This window comes from Cyprinodon tularosa, unplaced genomic scaffold, assembly GCF_016077235.1.
Source record: "Cyprinodon tularosa strain WSP-4 unplaced genomic scaffold, ASM1607723v1 ctg553, whole genome shotgun sequence".
Classification (NCBI taxonomy): domain Eukaryota; kingdom Metazoa; phylum Chordata; class Actinopteri; order Cyprinodontiformes; family Cyprinodontidae; genus Cyprinodon; species Cyprinodon tularosa.
This window is the reverse complement of record NW_024039289.1, coordinates 454,764-473,577: the sequence shown is the minus strand read 5'-3', so window position 1 is coordinate 473,577 and position 18,814 is coordinate 454,764. Positions and strand designations below refer to the sequence as shown.

General features: G+C 40.8%; 2 protein-coding genes across 2 annotated transcripts; one reads left to right on the top strand and one right to left on the bottom strand.

Moving 5' to 3' along the window:
• Nucleotides 1-954: 954 nt before the first annotated feature.
• LOC119796598 lies at nt 955-14,660 on the top strand. Its single transcript, XM_038305225.1, has 7 exons — nt 955-1,488; nt 2,756-2,968; nt 11,570-11,705; nt 11,801-12,159; nt 13,117-13,427; nt 13,521-13,696; nt 14,575-14,660. Exons 1-7 carry the CDS (start codon nt 1,202-1,204, stop codon nt 14,581-14,583), a joined length of 1,491 nt encoding a protein of 496 aa, XP_038161153.1. The 5' UTR covers nt 955-1,201; the 3' UTR covers nt 14,584-14,660.
• A 2,198-nt stretch (nt 14,661-16,858) lies between these two features.
• LOC119796599 lies at nt 16,859-18,571 on the bottom strand. Its single transcript, XM_038305226.1, has 2 exons — nt 17,830-18,571; nt 16,859-17,740 (listed from the first exon to the last, which is right to left on the bottom strand). Exons 1-2 carry the CDS (start codon nt 18,363-18,365, stop codon nt 16,990-16,992), a joined length of 1,287 nt encoding a protein of 428 aa, XP_038161154.1. The 5' UTR covers nt 18,366-18,571; the 3' UTR covers nt 16,859-16,989.
• Between the last annotated feature and the right edge of the window lie 243 nt (nt 18,572-18,814).

Below are 18,814 nucleotides of genomic sequence, written 5' to 3'. Positions count from 1 at the left end.
CTCAAAAGCTCTCATACAAAGTAGTGAGAACTGTTCATATAAACTGGTGAAAAGCTTTACCTTTCATATACACTACTAGAAAGCTCTCATACACACTATTAGAAAGTTCTCATACACACTACTAGAAAGCTTTCATATACACTACTAGAATGCTTTCATATACACTACTAGAAAGTTTTCATATACACTACTAAAATGCTCTCATATACACTACTAGAAAGCTCTCATATACACTACTAGAATGCTCTCATACACACTACTAGAAAGCTCTCATACACACTACTAGAATGCTCTCATACACACTACTAGAATGCTCTCATACGCACTACTAAAAAGCTCTCATACGCACTACTAGAATGCTCTCATATACACTACTAGAAAGCTCTCATATACACTACTAGAATGCTCTCATACACACTACTAGAAAGCTCTCATACGCACTCCTAGAATGCTCTCATACACACTACTAGAATGCTCTCATACGCACTACTAAAAAGCTCTCATACGCACTACTAGAATGCTCTCATATACACTAGTAGAAAGCTCTCATATACACTAGTAGAAAGCTTTCATATACACTAGTAGAAAGCTCTCATATACACTAGTAGAAAGCTTTCATATACACTAGTAGAAAGCTCTCATATACACTAGTAGAAAGCTCTCATATACACTAGTAGAAAGCTTTCATATACACTACTAGAAAGCTTTCATATACACTACTAGAATGCTTTCATATACGCTACTAGAACACTCTCATATACACTAGTAGAAAGCTCTCATATACACTAGTAGAAAGCTTTCACACATACTACTGAAATGCTTTTACATACACTGGTCAAATATTTGCGGATTTCAGTTGAAACGGAAGCCATTTCAGTGAAACAGGAAGGTAATACACGAAGAAGAAGAAACAGGAAGGAATGTCATTGAACCAGAACTTGTTTTAAACAGAAGTCGTTCTGGCTAGCTTCGTAGTGTTGTGCAATCTCCAGCCGATATTTTACAAAAATAAATTATTGATTATTGCTCAGCTACCCGCTGAACATCTCACAGAACCAGGGGCATTACTCAGCTTTATTTTGGCTTCAACGGACACCCTGTTCTGGATTTTGTCAATGCTACAAAGAGGAACCGGTGGCGGGTTAGCATCGCACATATTTGTGCTATCTCTTGTCGATATTTCCCCATATTAAATCCATCGATGTCTGCTCAGCGACCCACTGAACACCTGACTGAAGCAGTCGCATTACTCAACAATATTTTAGCTTCAACGGAGACTATCAGGACCCTGTCAAATGCTACAAAGCTTGGACAGCAACCGATAACTCCAGCTCCGGACGCGGTGGATAGTCGCTTAGCATCTCTGTTTCCATCCCGCCAGCGTAGCATGCCTCTACCAACTGCAGCTACAGTCAGAAGGGAATCTGCCCCTCGCTATCAAGCTCAACAGTGCTTCGGTACATGGAGATCAACGACAAGGAAAAAAAGGTAATTTGTGATTTTCTGATAAGATCATGGGCTAGCTTAAAAAAAATGGCCCGTATGTTCCGTGTAATGTTGGATCCATTGGTGTTTGATTGGGAATAAAAAACAAACAATTCATTATACATTTAAACGTGGAAAATTACAAGTTATTTAAAAATGACAATATATCAACGTTTTTTTCCCTTTTCTTTTTTACCTCATCCTTACGTCACCAATCAGACTGTTACAAACGGCCCTCATTTTATTCAAAGATTTGTTTTGTGAAATAATTTACTTGTGACTATCAGTTCCCCTGCATCCGGAGTGCGCCACAAGGCTGGGATTCAACACTCTTCTCAGCATAACATTTCTTGTTGTTTTGTCGGTAAAATGACAACACATAATGATGTCGAGGTTTTTAGTTAATCGTCTTGACCCTTTGAGTTTTTCTGTTTTTTGTTTTGTTTTACATAGTTTAATTTTGTTTTGTAATAACCAAGTGAATCAAAGTCTTTTCCGATTTATGTTATGCTCCTTTTAATTTGAAGGATATTAGTCAGTCACCACTGTTTTCAAACACAATGTGTTTTATTTATACAGTTCTTATTTCTTGTTCTTTTTATTTTTTTTGTTGCCTGCGAAAATAGGCTTCCTGAACAGACGAGTGTCAGTTTACTATTCTGATAAATCATGCTCTAAGAGGAAAATAGTTATGCATCAAAGTTTGAGGTTGTTGAGTCAAAGTCTATTTCAGCCTGACACTCACACCCTGTATGGTATCCCATAGGAATTAAACAATCATGCTGTGGGCCGTTCATTCCTCACATTATACATGATATCTTTATGAATTAATCCGTATGATAACACAAGGGGACAGATCTTTACACGGGGAACAGAATAATGCATAAAATGACACACAAACCATATAAAAATCAAATGAGGTCACAGGGCGTTTTGTAATCATGAGATTTTTGATGGGCGAATAAAGTAGAAAATCGTTCAAAAAAATCGCTGAATTATTTTTTTTAATGCTTACATAATCAATAAAAATTTAACAAAAGGTACACGGACCCCAATAATTTATTTATCTGTCAAGACAAAAAGCTAGGTGTAATGAAAGTGAGAAATTTTATGACTTTGTTTTTTTTTATTATTATTCTTTGAAAAATAACTTATAAATGAACAGCAACAATATGAATTCAAAGCCAGAAAATATTGGGGTTTTTTTCTTCAGAATTGGGAAAGATGTTTGGCTTTTCATGCTGCTATTTGATTTTAAATGTAATTTCAGATCCAGACCGCAGTATTTTGACCATTTCAACAAGGATGTTGTACTACTTCCAAATCCATCTTGGGGACTGGTGTGCAACCAAGGGTCAAAACTGAGATTACACAAGCATGGGCATATCCTTAGTGCTTTTGAATTTCAGAAAGCCTGGGACTACAAAACTGTTGTGGAACAGATCAGAGCTGGTTTTGGTGAACGCATTCCAGAAGATGTCAGGTAAAGGCTTGTTTTCTATTTGCACTCGACACATTTACATATTTGCTTTGTAAATTGAATGACTTGTCTGCATTTTAACAATGTTGGGATATATTGCCAAAACGGAGCTAAATCAGTGGGGTGAGCCATCTGGAACCCTCCCCCTTGTTAGCCACCTGGAACCCATCCCCCTTCTCTTCTCCACAAGGGAGAACAAAGGATTCCCTCCAAAACAAGAACAAAGAAGACCCGGCCAACTGCGGGAGGCGGCCACCTCAAATGGACCAGTCAGCCGAATACTCCAACAGGAAGTTCCACCATGTCACTCATGGCACAGACAAATCAGCCGTTACTTCCACAGGAAGTGCTCCCATGTCACACATGGTTTAAAAGCCGGCTCGAGAAGACTTTCTCTCTCTTTTTCCATGGGTTTGCAGCCCGTCAGGAGAGGCCCCCTTTCACGTGAAATACCAGAAGAAAGCTGACTGGAAGTAGCTTTCGTTTTCCTGCGTCAAAAGTCACGGATCGCAGTGTTCCATCGTGCATAGCGGCTGCGCTGACTGGGAGACAGAAGCCTTTGAAGCTGACCGCGGAGTTTCGTTCTCCCCTTCCTTGGACGAATCGGCTGAGAGGACGCTCTTTTGCCGACCACCTCCTAAGATCACCTCCTAAAATCCCTACTTTCCAACTTGTTAGCAGATCAACCCCTCTGCTGCGGCCCGAGCTGACTGAACTTTCCCGAGGGGCGGACCGGTGGCAGAGAACCTCTGCCCGACAGAAACCAAGCTGCGGTTGCTGTGGAAACGCCAACCTCCCTCGACGACGCATCTCACAGTAAAATCAATTTACTTTCCTTTTGATGCATCAGGATTGCTGTGCTCAGGCGAGAGAAAGGCAGTTTAGGGTTTTGAATTAATGCTGATGTTCCTTTTTTTATCTGTGCTGATTAAGGGTTTGTTTATTTGGTTAAAATAAGTGTGTGCTCCTTTACTTTCTTTCTTTGCTTTTCCTGTCCTCTTCGTTGTTTCTGCTTTGAGATAGAGATAAAGTTATCACATTCAGCCACATGGGGTCCCCGTGGTCGCTGCCATCTTGATTACAGGTCGCCCCCCCCCCCATTTCTCTTTGTTCCCTTCACCGCGTGGAGAACAAAGGGGGGTGGTCCCCATTTAGCCACAACCATTCACACACATCACTTCATTGCCAGGCAAAAAGGGGTTTTTGCTGAACGCTGCTATTGTTAATACATGTTCAATAATTTACGAATACTAAGCTGGATGTATTAATGTTCATGATCGATTGCACTGTTATCATTACACCTGCTGCTTTGTTAATGCATTTAATCATTTGCTGATTTTAAGTTGGTTTCAGACGCCAGTAATAGTTTTATTTCGTTGTTTCTATCTCGTTTAATTCTTTATTTTCGATTTTTCTTTTGAACTAGTCATTTAATCTACCTCGTGTTTATTTTTCTAGTAGTGTGTAGTGTTTGCATAGATGTTAGATTTCTGTAATCCTGAATTATTAGAATAAAGACATCATTGGTTAATATGTAGTGGTTTTGGTCGTTCATATAACGGAGGATTTATCACTCAGCGCAAACCCAACCCCTTTTGGTAATAGTAAACAGAGATAGAAGGTTCTTTATTGATAATTTAATAGCTTTGCTGATAACTTAACCGGGACCACTAGACTGGTGGATACCTGGATTTTAACAGCCGGTCCCGGAACCCTCCAGTTGTGGATCAACAACCGGTAAGTAGATAATTCAGGGCTATAATTATCCACCTAAGAACACTAAATTGATTTTGCCTTCGATGTTGAATAGGATAATAATTAACTATAACTCCAGTTCTAGTTAACCATCTATTCATTATCTGCAGGACATTATTTTTGCACAACATATTGGCGTCCCTGGGTGGGCCTGAGACTGAAACTTCCGTTATATGAATAACAGATAAATCATCCAGAAATTAAAAACAGCTAAAAGCGCTACTACTGCTAAAATAGACCGGGTGTATTTGTGGTGTTGCAGCGGGTTTGAGTAGATTTAACGGCCAGTTAATTGAATCTCAGACTTATAATCCAATAGAGAATTGGTGAGTTGGGACTTCAGCTGCGTTGTTTGTTGGTTGCTGCTATTCTGAAGCCGTGAGATCAAATTGTGGATTGGTGCAGCACAAAAGGGTTCTTAAAGTCACAGCGACTGGGTCAGTGTAGGCCACGTTGGCAGAGATTGTCATCTCCCCCTAGTGGTAGCTTATGTAATTACAATTACTCAGCTGGTTCCAGTGTTTTGAGATCCAAATTGTGTAGTGCTCTCTTTGGCGCCATCTGGTGGCGTAAGCGTGTTATTGCAACAACAGTTTGAAAAATTCCCAGGCGAAGGCACCTTGTCTCCCCCTGGTGGTGGCTTCTGAAATTGCAGCTGAATGGTGTAGAGAAGGAGTGACTTGTTTTTTTTTTCTCTTCTTAAATTATTTTTTTTTTCTTTCTTTCATGCTGTTTCACTATTGCTTTCTGTGCTGTGGACAAACAGTATTTTAACGATTGGAGAGTGGTTAAACTTAAACTGCAGGTATAGAGAAACAAAACCTCAGGTTTAATTGTGCAGCTGCTGCCACCTTTTACCACTTCTGCCAGGTTTTCTAACACTGCGTTATCCATTTTGTGTGTAAGAGTTGTTTGTTAACAGTGTTCTATACATATATACATACACACGCACACATCTATACACATATACACACTTTCGAACCAGCCAATCTTACTTACTGAAAGGTGAGTGAATCAAACCATTAGAAACCCACAGATTTAAAAGCAAATTGGCAACCTGTCAAATTAAAGAGGAGGTCGCAAGTTGAAAGCAACCTGCGTATTGTTTTATCCGCACGTTCTACACCTGCCGTATAGGTAACAAACCTATAGTAAACGGAGCGTGTTTGTTTAGTGCGTGTAGTGCTAACACGGTTAGCGATTTGTAGCCAGTGTGCTGCGTTTCCTGCTTTGTGTCTCCCCCTAGCAAATCAAATGGATAGGGATCAGGATCAGCGAGCAGTGGGAGCTGCTGTGGCCTCCATCGAAATGGAAGCCCAGAACTTAATAAGCTCAGTGATTTCGTTGTCAGAAGACGAACACAGAGCCCTTGGTAGTTTGGATCTAGAGGCTTGTGAAAGGGAGATTGAGAAGCTAATGGAGTCAACTAAGAAGCCAGGGAAAGAGATGCTTATTGCAAACGTGCTTGGTCAACTTGCGTTGCTGTATCAGAGGAAGTCCCAGTTAGAAACAGAACTGCGCGTGAACGCCGAAAAACTGCGTGCAGAAGCTGAAAAACGGCATGCAGAAGCTGAAGAAATGCCTGCAGAAGCCAAAGAACTGCGTGCGGAAGCTGAAGGAAGGGCAAGAAGAGCAGAAGAGAATAGGATGGTGACCTCTAACTTCCTGGAAGAACGGCAAAGGGGGGTTGCTTCCTGCCTACAGGATGAAGGGTCAGACGAAGGGTCAGACGAAGAGTCAGACGAAAGATCAGAAGAAAGAACAGAAGGTTCTCTTAAGAGAGAAGAAAGTGAACCCATTCCTGCTTTAGATAAGTTGGATAGAAGGGGGTACCAGGGGAGATCCTCCTCTGGCAGCCACAGAGCAGAGAGCTAGCATGAGGGAGCAGGGAAGGTTCGGTAGTGTAGTGCGTAGTTCCACAGAGCAGAGCAGCTTTAGACCGCAGAGGATGCAGGACCTGAGCAGCATGCCAGGCCCCAGTTATAGAGCGACAAGCAGGTCAGACCAAACACGAAGCACGATCTGCTATGACACACCCTTGCCACAAAGGCAGCTGTACAGCCAACCATGGGACACTGGTGAGCGTTACCGCCCTGAGCCGCGGCCATGGCCTAAAGGCTACGGAGCAACAGGCTCACCAGTGTACCATGAGCGGTCTCACCTGCCTCCAAGGAGGTCAGAGCAGAGCTTTCCACCCTACCGCGACCGTAGCTGGCTAGAGCTCTCAGATGAGGATTCAGATGGTCCAGCCCCCGTCCCAGAACAGGGATTACTGATGCGACAACTTGAATCCCTCGCCCACGACATAGAGCGTTTTGACCCCAGCAACACTGAATCCACCATCGAAGACTACCTTAGAGAGGTAGAACGTTGTCTGTTAGACTTACCCCATCCCTCCGCCCGGGAGAAGTTAAAGTTAATCTGGAAAACTACTTCGAGAAGCGTGCATGTGTTCATAGAGAGCCTCCAGCCCTCTGTTCGAGACCGCTATTCCTCTCTTTGTCAAGCACTGAGAGAGGAATATTCAGTGCACACTGATCCGGGCTCCGCGATGTTCAGTGCCCTCGGCATCCAACAGAAAAGAAATGAATCGCCGAGAGATTATTACCGTCGGTTGTGAGCCGCATATTTTCAGGGGCACAGTGCCCCTGGGTTGGAGGAAGACCACTCACTAAAATATCTTTTCCTCCACAATCTTCATGACAGCATAAGATATGATGTTACCATGTACTGCCGAACCAAAACCCTCACCATGCAAGAAATAAGGAAATATGCACAGATTGCATGGGAAACGCGCGTCCGCACCAGCAAGGGTACAGATAGCGAACACAGGGTCCTGCAGGTTCAGGCAGAATTAGGGAGAAAGTTAGAGTTGGAGGGACAAGAGGTTCCTCCTTCCAAAGCCAGACTTAAAAAGGGATCACGCAACCGTGATACCGGCCCACAAGAAAGGAGAGCTTTCCAGGATTGGAGAAGTTCACAGAATACAGAAGACAGTGGGTTCCAAACGAGGTACAGATCAGAGATGAGCCGATACAGCAGACAGCCTGACCAAAGGAAGCTTAAGAAGGAGTGTGAAGGGAGAGATCAGGATGAGAAGCTAGAGCAGTCAGCCATGAAGGAGATGGAAGCTAACCTCCGTAGGTTGTTAACAGAAATGGTTCGTCAGATCAACAACCCCTCTCACAACCCAGCTGGACATGAAAATCCTCCAGGAAAACCTGACCCGAAGCCTCCATCCGCATGACTAGGCAGGGACTCACCTTCCACAGCTTCCTTATTACACTCGGTGGAAAAGGAAGGTCCAGGTGGTAAACCCCCAGAATCCCCTCAGACCTCATCAGGAAAAACCTTTATTTTGGTCCACCTCTTTTCAGAGAAGACCAAACCCCACTCAGAAAAACATCCCTACCAGGAAGTCAGTAACATTTCTCAGGATGTAAGATCAGAAAATTTATCTTACTTAGACTGTAGAACCGGTTCTGGCCTGTTCAGGTCAGCTGCTGCCCATGGCTCACCTGCAGAGGTCCAGGGAGGTTGCAAAGCAACCCGACACGCTCCCCAGCAGGTGACCAGTCAATCGTCTCCATCATCTGACAGCAAACAGGGGTGTTCCTCAGAACATTCCACCTGCTGTCAGCTCCCATCATCAGCCCTTTTGGAACTAACTCCTCCTAAGCAAAGGGGGGTTACATCCATTTGGCTCAATTTACAGAGGAACTGGATCGGACCAGTTCTCATCCCGATAGAACATACTCAACATCTTGCATTTGTAGCATTCTTCTCCATAGAGCAGGTAGACAGAATGAAATGCAACCCAGAATCCACTTCCGTCCGTGGAATGGAGTGCACCTCCATTCTTAAGAACACATGTGCATAGTACCAGTCAGATTGAGTGTATGTTAACACACAGGAAAACATGCACTGATCTCATAAGGTTTCATTTCCACATTTCAAAGTTTCACAGCTTTTGAACTAGCCTCCTTCTTAAGGGAAGGACTACAAGGTCATAATATCCATAAACCATTTGTGAGCATAATGCACTGGATAGATCCAACAGAAGTGGTAAAACTTGACATGATATCCTCTGAAGTTGTCAGAAATGTATGCAGGTTAGACGACTCATCTGGAACCAGCTTGCTAAAAGGAGTGATCACACGCATCTGATTCCCTTTCTAGTTTTGGTAAAGATTTAAAGTTGAAAAGTCTCTAATGTCTGCAACACCTGCAAATTCACCTGGCTTATAACTTAGTCGTTCCAGTTTTTGTAAACTCTGATAGCTTAGAAATTGGATTCATGCTAAATCTCCTTATCATTCAGAGAGCTAATGCGTATAGGCTTATTCCGCGTAAAACATGAGTTTTGAAAGATAAACCCATGTCTACCTAAACCTCTTCAATATTAGCCTATATTGACATCAATCTCAAGCTCAATCCAATGCATAGAAATGACCTCACAGATGCTATGCAATGTCCATTCCATGGTTCTTATTCCCAGGATCATCACAACGGCGACGGCGCACACAGCGTGCTAGGGAATAAGAACTAGAAACTAGACACCTTCACCCTTTTCCCCTGGATTCATAGCGCCACAGATTCAGAACCCCTGAAAGAAAGAGCTATGAATCATAGTTAGCATTTTTCGCCTATCTCTGTCCTCTTTGCATGCTTCTTTCCTTTCTTCTCTTGTTTAAGCATAAACGCTGAACCAAGAATGCTAGAAGTGCGGTAAATGTACAACAGATGTCTGTGTCTCAATGTTTGGTAACATTGCAATGAGGTTAGTTAGCTAGCTAGAAATACACTCGCCGAGCACCTGCCTCCTCTCCCTGAGCTAGCACCCACCTCTAACGAACGGCCAACTGCACATTGGACACCTAAACGCAACCTTGTTGGCAATATGGATTAATGAACTTGGTTAGCTTTAAAGACTGAGACGGATACCCAATCTTCAAAGCTAAAAGGGGGGAATATGTTGGGATATATTGCCAAAATGGAGCTAAATCAGTGGGGTGAGCCATCTGGAACCCTCCCCCTTGTTAGCCACCTGGAACCCATCCCCCTTCTCTTCTCCACAAGGGAGAACAAAGGATTCCCTCCAAAACAAGAACAAAGAAGACCCGGCCCACTGCAGGAGGCGGCCACCTCAAATGGACCAGTCAGCCGAATACCCCAACAGGAAGTTCCACCATGTCACTCATGGCACAGACAAATCAGCCGTTACTTCCACAGGAAGTGCTCCCGTGTCACACATGGTTTAAAAGCCGGCTCGAGAAGACTTTCTCTCTCTTTTTCCCGGGGTTTGCAGCCCGTCAGGAGAGGCCCCCTTTCACGTGAAATAGCAGAAGAAAGCTGACTGGAAGTAGCTTTCGTTTTCCTGCGTCAAAAGTCACGGATCGCAGTGTTCCATCGTGCATAGCGGCTGCGCTGACTGGGAGACAGAAGCCTTTGAAGCTGACCGCGGAGTTTCGTTCTCCCCTTCCTTGGACGAATCGGCTGAGAGGACGCTCTTTTGCCGACCACCTCCTAAGATCACCTCCTAAAATCCCTCCTTTCCAACTCGTGAGCAGATCAACCCCTCTGCTGCGGCCCGAGCTGACTGAACTTTCCCGAGGGGCGGACCGGTGGCAGAGAACCTCTGTCCGACAGAAACCAAGCTGCGGTTGCTGTGGAAACGCCAACCTCCCTTGACGACGCATCTCACAGTAAAATCAATTTACTTTCCTTTTGATGCATCAGGATTGCTGTGCTCAGGCGAGAGAAAGGCAGTTTAGGGTTTTGAATTAATGCTGATGTTCCTTTTTTTTATCTGTGCTGATTAAGGGTTTGTTTATTTGGTTAAAATAAGTGTGTGCTCCTTTACTTTCTTTCTTGCCTTTTCCTGTCCTCTTCGTTGTTTCTGCTTTGAGATAGAGATAAAGTTATCACATTCAGCCACGTGGGGTCCCCGTAGTCGCCGCCATCTTGATTACAGGTCGCCCCCCTCCATTTCTCTTTGTTCCCCTCACCGCGTGGAGAACAAAGGGGGGTGGTCCCCATTTAGCCACAACCATTCACACACATCACTACATTGCCAGGCAAAAAGGGGTTTTTGCTGAACGCTGCTATTGTTAATACATGTTCAATAATTTACGAATACTAAGCTGGATGTATTAATGTTCATGATCGATTGCACTGTTATCATTACACCTGCTGCTTTGTTAATGCATTTAATCATTTGCTGATTTTAAGTTGGTTTCAGACGCCAGTAATAGTTTTATTTCGTTGTTTCTATCTCGTTTAATTCTTTATTTTCGATTTTTCTTTTGAACTAGTCATTTAATCTACCTCGTGTTTATTTTTCTAGTAGTGTGTATTGTTTGCATAGATGTTAAATTTCTGTAATCCTGAATTATTAGAATAAAGACATCATTGGTTAATCTGTAGTGGTTTTGGTCGTTCATATAACGGAGGGTTTATCACTCAGCGCAAACCCAACCCCTTTTGGTAATAGTGCGAATAAACAGAGATAGAAGGTTCTTTATTGATAATTTAATAGCTTTGCTGATAACTTAACCGGGACCACTAGACTGGTGGATACCTGGATTTTAACAGCCGGTCCCGGAACCCTCCAGTTGTGGATCAACAACCGGTAAGTAGATAATTCAGGGCTATAATTATCCACCTAAGAACACTAAATTGATTTTGCCTTCGATGTTGAATAGGATAATAATTAACTATAACTCCAGTTCTAGTTAACCATCTATTCATTATCTGCAGGACATTATTTTTGCACAACAACAATAATTAGCAACTATTTGCATAAATATGACATGGAAAATATTTTGTATGACATTTACATCTTTGCAGCCTTGAGTTTCTCATGGGTTGTGGCAGTAAGCTTGTAGCCCCCAAACTCCAGGAGGGTCAAGAACTTAATGGGGTGCTGTTACACAAGGTTTTCAAAACCAAAGCCTTGTATGTGAGGCCATCAAAAACTCTTCTGGTTCGTTGGTTTATTTTTTTCATTGAACGTTACATACTGGTAAGAGCAGAAATCATGAAAAGATATCATGAAAAGATCATGAAAAGATTTTATAGTCTGACTCTGATGAAGAAAATGAACCCTTGAACACATGTACCACCACTGGCCAAGGTGACTGTATTGAGGTGGATTTGCCGGAAACCCAGATAAGTCATGAGCAAGATGGCAAGCTGGGAACATGCAGCAATGATGAAGATGTCACCATCATTTCTGTCCTTGGAGGAGATAGATCTGATGCCACACCTGGCTGTAGCAATCATGATGGAAATAACCTTGGACAAAATGATAGAAATCTGACCACAAAAGTCTATGATGAAGACTATTCCTCGTATTTAACTCTTGTGGCATCTATCTCTGATGAATCTACAGATGAGGAGTTGAACTTAGCAATAATGGCCAGTATGGAAAGTCAACAGTGAGTACTCAGATTTAGATAAGAAAAAAAAACTTTCAAGATAAATAATGAAAACAGAGTTTGGTGTAGTGTAAAATGTCTATTTTTACTGTTATATCCATATCTTAATAGTAATATCATCTTTATAGTCATTGCAACATACATTACGACGAAATTTCTTCTCTGCTTTTAACCCATCACCCTTGGGAAAGCAGTAGGCTGCTGGTTAAGGGTCTTGCTCAGAGACCCAGAGTGCCACTACTCCCCAGCTTAAAGGGGCACATTATGTATTCCCCAGACACATTGTACTATTTTCTAGCAAAATCCATTAAGTATGTTCCCTTCAGTAGTTACGAAAAAGCGGTAGATATCAAACATGACTTAGAAGAAATTTGTCTTTCTATCATGGCCATATCCAACACCTTGAAATTGGGCTCTGTTTTTTTAAGACTCACCTACCCTTTCCAACCGTCCTCCTTCAACACCACATCACAACAATGATTATCCATTATGCCATTTACAAACATTTTTAAGATCATTGCTCAGAGAATTAACTCTTGTAATGAACTCAGGAGATGAGCAGTTCCAATATGTGTTTGCTAATTGCTGTAGCGCTATTCTGAATAGCTGAGTAGGAAAGGTGTATAGGGTCAGCTGGGTACTCAAGCTCCAAGAATGACATTTTTTTCAACATGGAGCTTTGTGTTAGCAAACATTTAGGCACCCCAGAATGGTTGCCACAGAAATTTCAAGGATTTCTCAAACATGCATGAATAAATCAAAGCAAAGCTCCGAGTATAGTTTTGATCAGGAAAATAATAATAATAATAATAATAATAACACAACTTAAAAAGAAAATTTATTTGTATATTTTCACCCCTTCTAGTGAGTTTGTTAGAACTTAAATGTTTACATGACTTAAGTTGTTACTCATAAGATAAGCATATTTTCATTTGTGTATTTGTATGTTGTTTTTAGTGTAAAAAATGTTCCAGTTCAAGAAATTCTCCAAGATCTTTCAAGCAAAATTAATACAGCGCAGCAGTCCAAATTCAACATAAATCGCTCTGCTGTCTGGGAAGGAGCCTTGCGGGGATTCCGAAGAGGATCGTACAACCCAACATCTATGATGTGTGTCAAATTCTCTGATGACATGGGAGGACGTGAAGAGGGAGTTGATTTAGGTGGCCCACGAAGGGAGTTTTTGAGGCTGCTAATTGAGACTATTGCTTCTTCCCCTATGTTTGAGGGCAAAGAAAACAGCAAAACCCTTGCTCTTAACAGTTCTGGTAGTGACTCTACAGTTGAAGTATCAGAATAATTATTTACTTATTTAAAGGTGTTTTGTTATTTTAAAATATTTTCTTTTGTTTATTTTGCAGCCTTAAGAGATGATGGGTACTATGAAGTTGGAAGGGCCATGGCTGTAAGCTTGGTTCATGGTGGTCCACCACCAAACTTTCTCTCCCCAACGTTGTTTTCTCTTCTGGCTTACGGTTCTGCCAATCCCGTTTTAGAAGACATAGCTGATACAGAGCTTCTTGAAAAGGTCCAAAAGGTAAGTTCATCTGAAATTTTCACTGGCCTAAAATTGAATTGGAATTAAAACTTGACAAATTATGTAATTTGATTTTAATGGTCTTAGGGGCCAGGACATAATTATACTCATCTGTAAGAACCAGAATTTTCTCCAACAGAAAACCCTGCTAAAATCATATTTATAATTTATTAATATTTTATCATTGTGGGATACTGACACAACTGTAGTTTCATCTAACCACAGGACATTTCTAACATTAATGATGGTCTTTACCCTTGTGTGCATTTTCAAAATGTAATCTGTCTTGTTCTGTTTTTTTTAAAAGCATATGGTTTCCAGAATCGACCTTTCTATTACATTAATAGTGTCCAGTTAAAGTGCAATACCCTGCTAACAATATTTCAGGATTGTATAGTAGTATCTTATTTTAACTGATGTATTTAAAGACATCAGCTAATTTAAGGAACTTCAAATATTTTTCTTCTCCAAAATTATCTGAGTGATAAGTAATCTTAATGACAATTGATTCTGCTACTCCTCACGATACTAGGTATCTGGAAGACCTTGAGAAAGCAAAGGCACCTCTGATTGACTACTTGGCCAATGCAGGATGTCTAAGAACAATGCAGTCAATAGGAGACCGGGACCTGTTGGTGCACGATATTGTCATGTTCCAGGTGATCCACAGGATTCAAGGTCCATTTCATAGGTATTGTGATAACTGACACACAGGTAGTCGTAATAAAGCTAATACATTTTAGTTAGAGGCGATTTGTTCACATCAATAAACCTAACTAATATAAAAGCACATTGAATGTCTTTTATAATAAATTGAAAAGTAACATTTTTTGGAAAGGTCATAAAGTGATCCAATTTATCTTGTTCCCTGTTTACAGATTTTGTGAGGGACTCAAAACCCTTGGGGTTTTGGAGAAAATTCAGCGATATCCGGACAGTTTTCGGTCACTTTTCTGCTATGAACCATGCAAAGTAAATGCAGACCAGCTGGATGATCTCTTCAGGATTAGTTTGTCTCCAGATGGGAGCAACAACAGAGCTGCTGAAGAGATAGTTGTTACATTTTGGAGAGACTATGTTCAAGATGCTGAAGGTAAATTACATAGAATAAGAAATTTAACATTGTCCATTCATTCTTGCTTTATGATCTATTCTGTCACAATTAAGCACAGAGCAGCAGTTGATTCTCATTTCTTCAAAAGGCTCCACAGAAATAATTTTGGTCTTTTTATGTGCCTTAGAACATAAGTTATTTAATACCTTAAAATGTCACATTCACTGAAACTCTTACTAACTCTTTCACCATTGACAACTGTAATCAGACACCACCACAGCAACATTATCTAACATCATTTTTAAAAAACAGAACTGTACATTCTTTTAAATGAACTTGCTCGCTCTACACGCTGTGACCTCATGTTTTTTTTTTCTCTTCATTTGTAAGAAGAGGAAGGGCCTTCCAAACTCCAGAAGATATTGGCCTTTGCAACAGGAGCATCAGTGGTGCCACCTATTGGCTCCTCTCCAACTCCTTCTGTCCACTTCATTCACAAAGATGATGATGACTTTTCTTCACCCTTTCCAATGGCAAACACATGTATCAACTCAATCAAATTGCCACTACACACATCATATCAGGTGTTCAAAGAGAAATTTGACTTTGCGTTAGGAAATACTTATGGTTTCGGTAGGGCATAAACATGCTATGCCAGTGGTTAATATGTTCGCCATTGTGTACTGAAAATACTTTCAAACTCTCCTTTAGTAACTGCGCACAGTAACACATGGTAGCCTTACGTTGATGGGTGGAGGATTAAAATGACGAAAGTATTAGAGGGGGTTTTTGCCTCTTTTGCACAGCTCTCTCAGAAATTCTCACTGCCTGCGTCTGGCTTTCTTAGATACCTACAGGTCAGACAATACGTGAAGGAGACAAATTCAGAGTTTCCGCACAAACCCACAAAAGGTATACTGGATCATATTCTTAACTTTGGAATTAAGAAGAAAGGGGCAATTTCCTTTATAGCTAAACAATTAGATTGTGTGTCCTTATGTGACTCCAAAATACAGAAGTCTTGGGCCATAGACCTCCAGACACCTATTGATGATAATCTATGGGCCAATATATTAAAACGTGTCAACTCCTCGTCCATGTGTGCGCGCCACTCGCTAATCCAGTTTAAAGTTGTTCACAGAGTACACATGTCAAAATCTAAATTGGCAAAAATGTATCCACAAACGGATGCTACATGTGACCGGTGCAAGAGAGGTGAGGCCACTCTGCTTCATATGTTTTGGACTTGCTCCAGTTTGGAGGGATTTTGGAAAGGTGTATTTGAGGCATTATCTACTGTTCTGGGTGTTGAGATTCCCCTTAATCCTCTAATCGCACTATTTAGGGTAACTTCTGAGGGAGTACTCCCGGGTGGGACTCGACTCCCAGTCGGTGGTCACAAAGTGATAGCTTTTTCTACTCTACTGGCACGTCGTCTTATCCTTTTAAAGTGGAAAGACTCTCTACCACCGTCACTGTCTCACTGGATTAAAGAGGTCTTATTGAACCTCAAACTTGAAAAAATCAGATATTCGCTACGTGGTTCTGAACAGAAATTTTTAAAGGTCTGGAAACCCTTTTTTATATTTTTTGATAACCCAGCAACATTGGTATAGTCCTTGATGGCTGTCTTTTATTTCTTAATTTTTACTTTCGTACTGTATCTGTATTTATTTTGGAACGTACAATTTCTCTCTGTGATCTGGCATGTCAGTGCAATGTATTGCTTTCATGGTGACAGCTGGGGTGGGTGGGATATTGGGGTTCTTTATTGTTTTGTATTTTCTTGCAAAAAAATTCAATAAATATATTTAAACACGAAAATGACTAAAGTATGTTTTCTGTTTTTCTTTTAATGTAATGTTTGTTGTTAAATTCAGACACAAAAGCACATCTTTTGAACATGTAACTGGCTCCACTTACTTTCTTGTTCATTTTTTTCTGCCAGATAAAACCCTGAAATTTGTGTTTCACATCTAACATGTGACAACCATATTGTTCGACACCTGCTGTTTTGTGTAATGTTAGTAAAAAAAAAAAGTTGAAATAATGAGGCCAATATGATATGTCTAATGCCAGACATTCAGTTTTTAATTTTGTTACTTGGTCTCATTCATCAAGAATTTTTCTGATGATGCATTCTTTAAAATAATGGTTTTAGTAAAGTTTGTTTATAAACCTCATTTATTTCTACTTTTATACATTGTATTTTACAATATGTTTCACAGGACAAAACAACTCACTGCATAAAGTGAACAAGGGAAGAGAAAATATCTATTCCATGGTTTTCATCATTTTCAAGGGGATTCACACGTTGAACAATGTTCATCCTGGTTTCATTAATGACCGCATTAATATCTGGAACAATAACATTGTTGTTTGTTTGAATCTCAGGTAATGGCCTGTGTTGGTCAATGCCATAATGGTCATTGTTAAAAATGTCATTTATAACAGGTTGGATTCCAATGTTACTTATGATACCTGTATGCCAGAGCTGTAGTGGCGTCTGACCACCCTGTGTGGAGAGGCCATGATTGTTCCACTGATTAATAAATTCTGAAATTGCATGTTCAATTCTTGGTAAATAAACATAATGCAGGCAAAAAAGATGATGTTCATTTAATGAATCTAATATACCTTGTTCCTCCATAAAATTTAAAATGTTTATAAAGTGTCTAGAAACAACTCTATTAAGTTCAGCCCATAGTCTCTCAATTCTCTGATTGTGTACTGAAACACCGGTAATTACACTGTTTAACCCCCTTCTTTCCAGCATAAAACGAGCAACAAGTACATTTTCCATACCATGGTCACATCTGACTCTCAAAGGTATTCCAAAGTTCTCAACTCCTTCCAAGAACAAAGACAGAACACTTGAAGCTCTATTATTTGTTAAGCAGCGTAAATATATTATAGTCCTACTGAAGCCATCCATGCAGCCATGAAGAACCATCCGCCACCTAACAAGCTTATGGTTTCCATCAAAATGCCTGTTGAAAGATTAAAATCATTTTAATAACCCATGTACATGCATCATTTGGATACTAAATTAACAGATATCAAAATTGTTAAAATTTACCATAGTTGATTGGGGCCCTGAACACTGTATATCCTCCTTATTATTGCATGACGCCGTCTCAATGATCTGCCGATGGGATCCAATTGATGCAAGCTCTCTCTGACTCGCCAATGCTGTACTCTTATGCCACGTGATCTGAGGCTTCCAAGTACATATGTTTCACCGGCATTTGGAGTAGTCTGGAGTATGTTAGTGATAATTCGATCAAGTTCTTGATTCGACAGAAAGGCGTATTCTGGAGAGTCTATTCCAAGGCTTTGTCTGTGTCTGTATAGAGTTCTTCGACTGATTCCAAAACATGATGAAATCCTTTGCCAAGTCATCCCAATGGATACACAATGAGAAATCTGTCTGGCGACTATATTGTATCTGGGGCGTCCTCGGTGGCCTGTGGAGGTTGTTGGTGGTACAAAACTGTTGGTTGAATTACTTGAATGTAGTCTGGTAGCATATTCACTCAGCAGATTTTGAAAACATGTAAACAGCAACTGAAGTGTGTTAATAATGTCTCTATTATTAGGATCATATCTAGACATGGCAGCAATGAATGATGACAATGATCGTGTATGATCCTCAAGCTGTCTATACAGTCTTTCCTGGGAAAAACTGGTGGCGTCCTCGCTCTGTAAAGACTCAATGCAAAGCAGGACACTCCTAGAAAAATTTGCAACATCTTCATTGCTCGCAGTATTCAAAACGAACAATTGAATCTGCAACGCAACTAGGATCAGATGAAAGCGCATGGTGTCCCAGCTCTCATAAAAACAGATTCAACTGAAATCCGCAAATATTTGAGCAGTGTATGTAAAAGTATTTCAGTAGTATGTGTGAAAGCTTTCTACAAGTGTATATGAGAGCTTTCTACTAGTGTATATGAGAGCGTTCTACTAGTGTATATGAGAGTGTTCTAGTAGCGTATATGAGAGCATTCTAGTAGTGTATATGAGAGCTTTCTACTAGTGTATATGAGAGCTTTCTACTAGTG

Excerpts from the sequence above, each read along its gene's own strand:
- LOC119796598 (XM_038305225.1), top strand. The coding sequence starts at position 1,202 with ATGTCTGCTCAGCGACCCACTGAACACCTGACTGAAGCAGTCGCATTA. Across the intron at positions 1,489-2,755 it reads TCAACGACAAGGAAAAAAAG|ATCCAGACCGCAGTATTTTG; the intron begins GTAATTTGTGAT and ends ATGTAATTTCAG. Across the intron at positions 12,160-13,116 it reads GCCAGTATGGAAAGTCAACA|TGTAAAAAATGTTCCAGTTC; the intron begins GTGAGTACTCAG and ends TGTTGTTTTTAG.
- LOC119796599 (XM_038305226.1), bottom strand. The coding sequence starts at position 18,365 with ATGTCTAGATATGATCCTAATAATAGAGACATTATTAACACACTTCAG. Across the intron at positions 17,741-17,829 it reads CAGGGCCCCAATCAACTATG|GCATTTTGATGGAAACCATA; the intron begins GTAAATTTTAAC and ends ATCTTTCAACAG.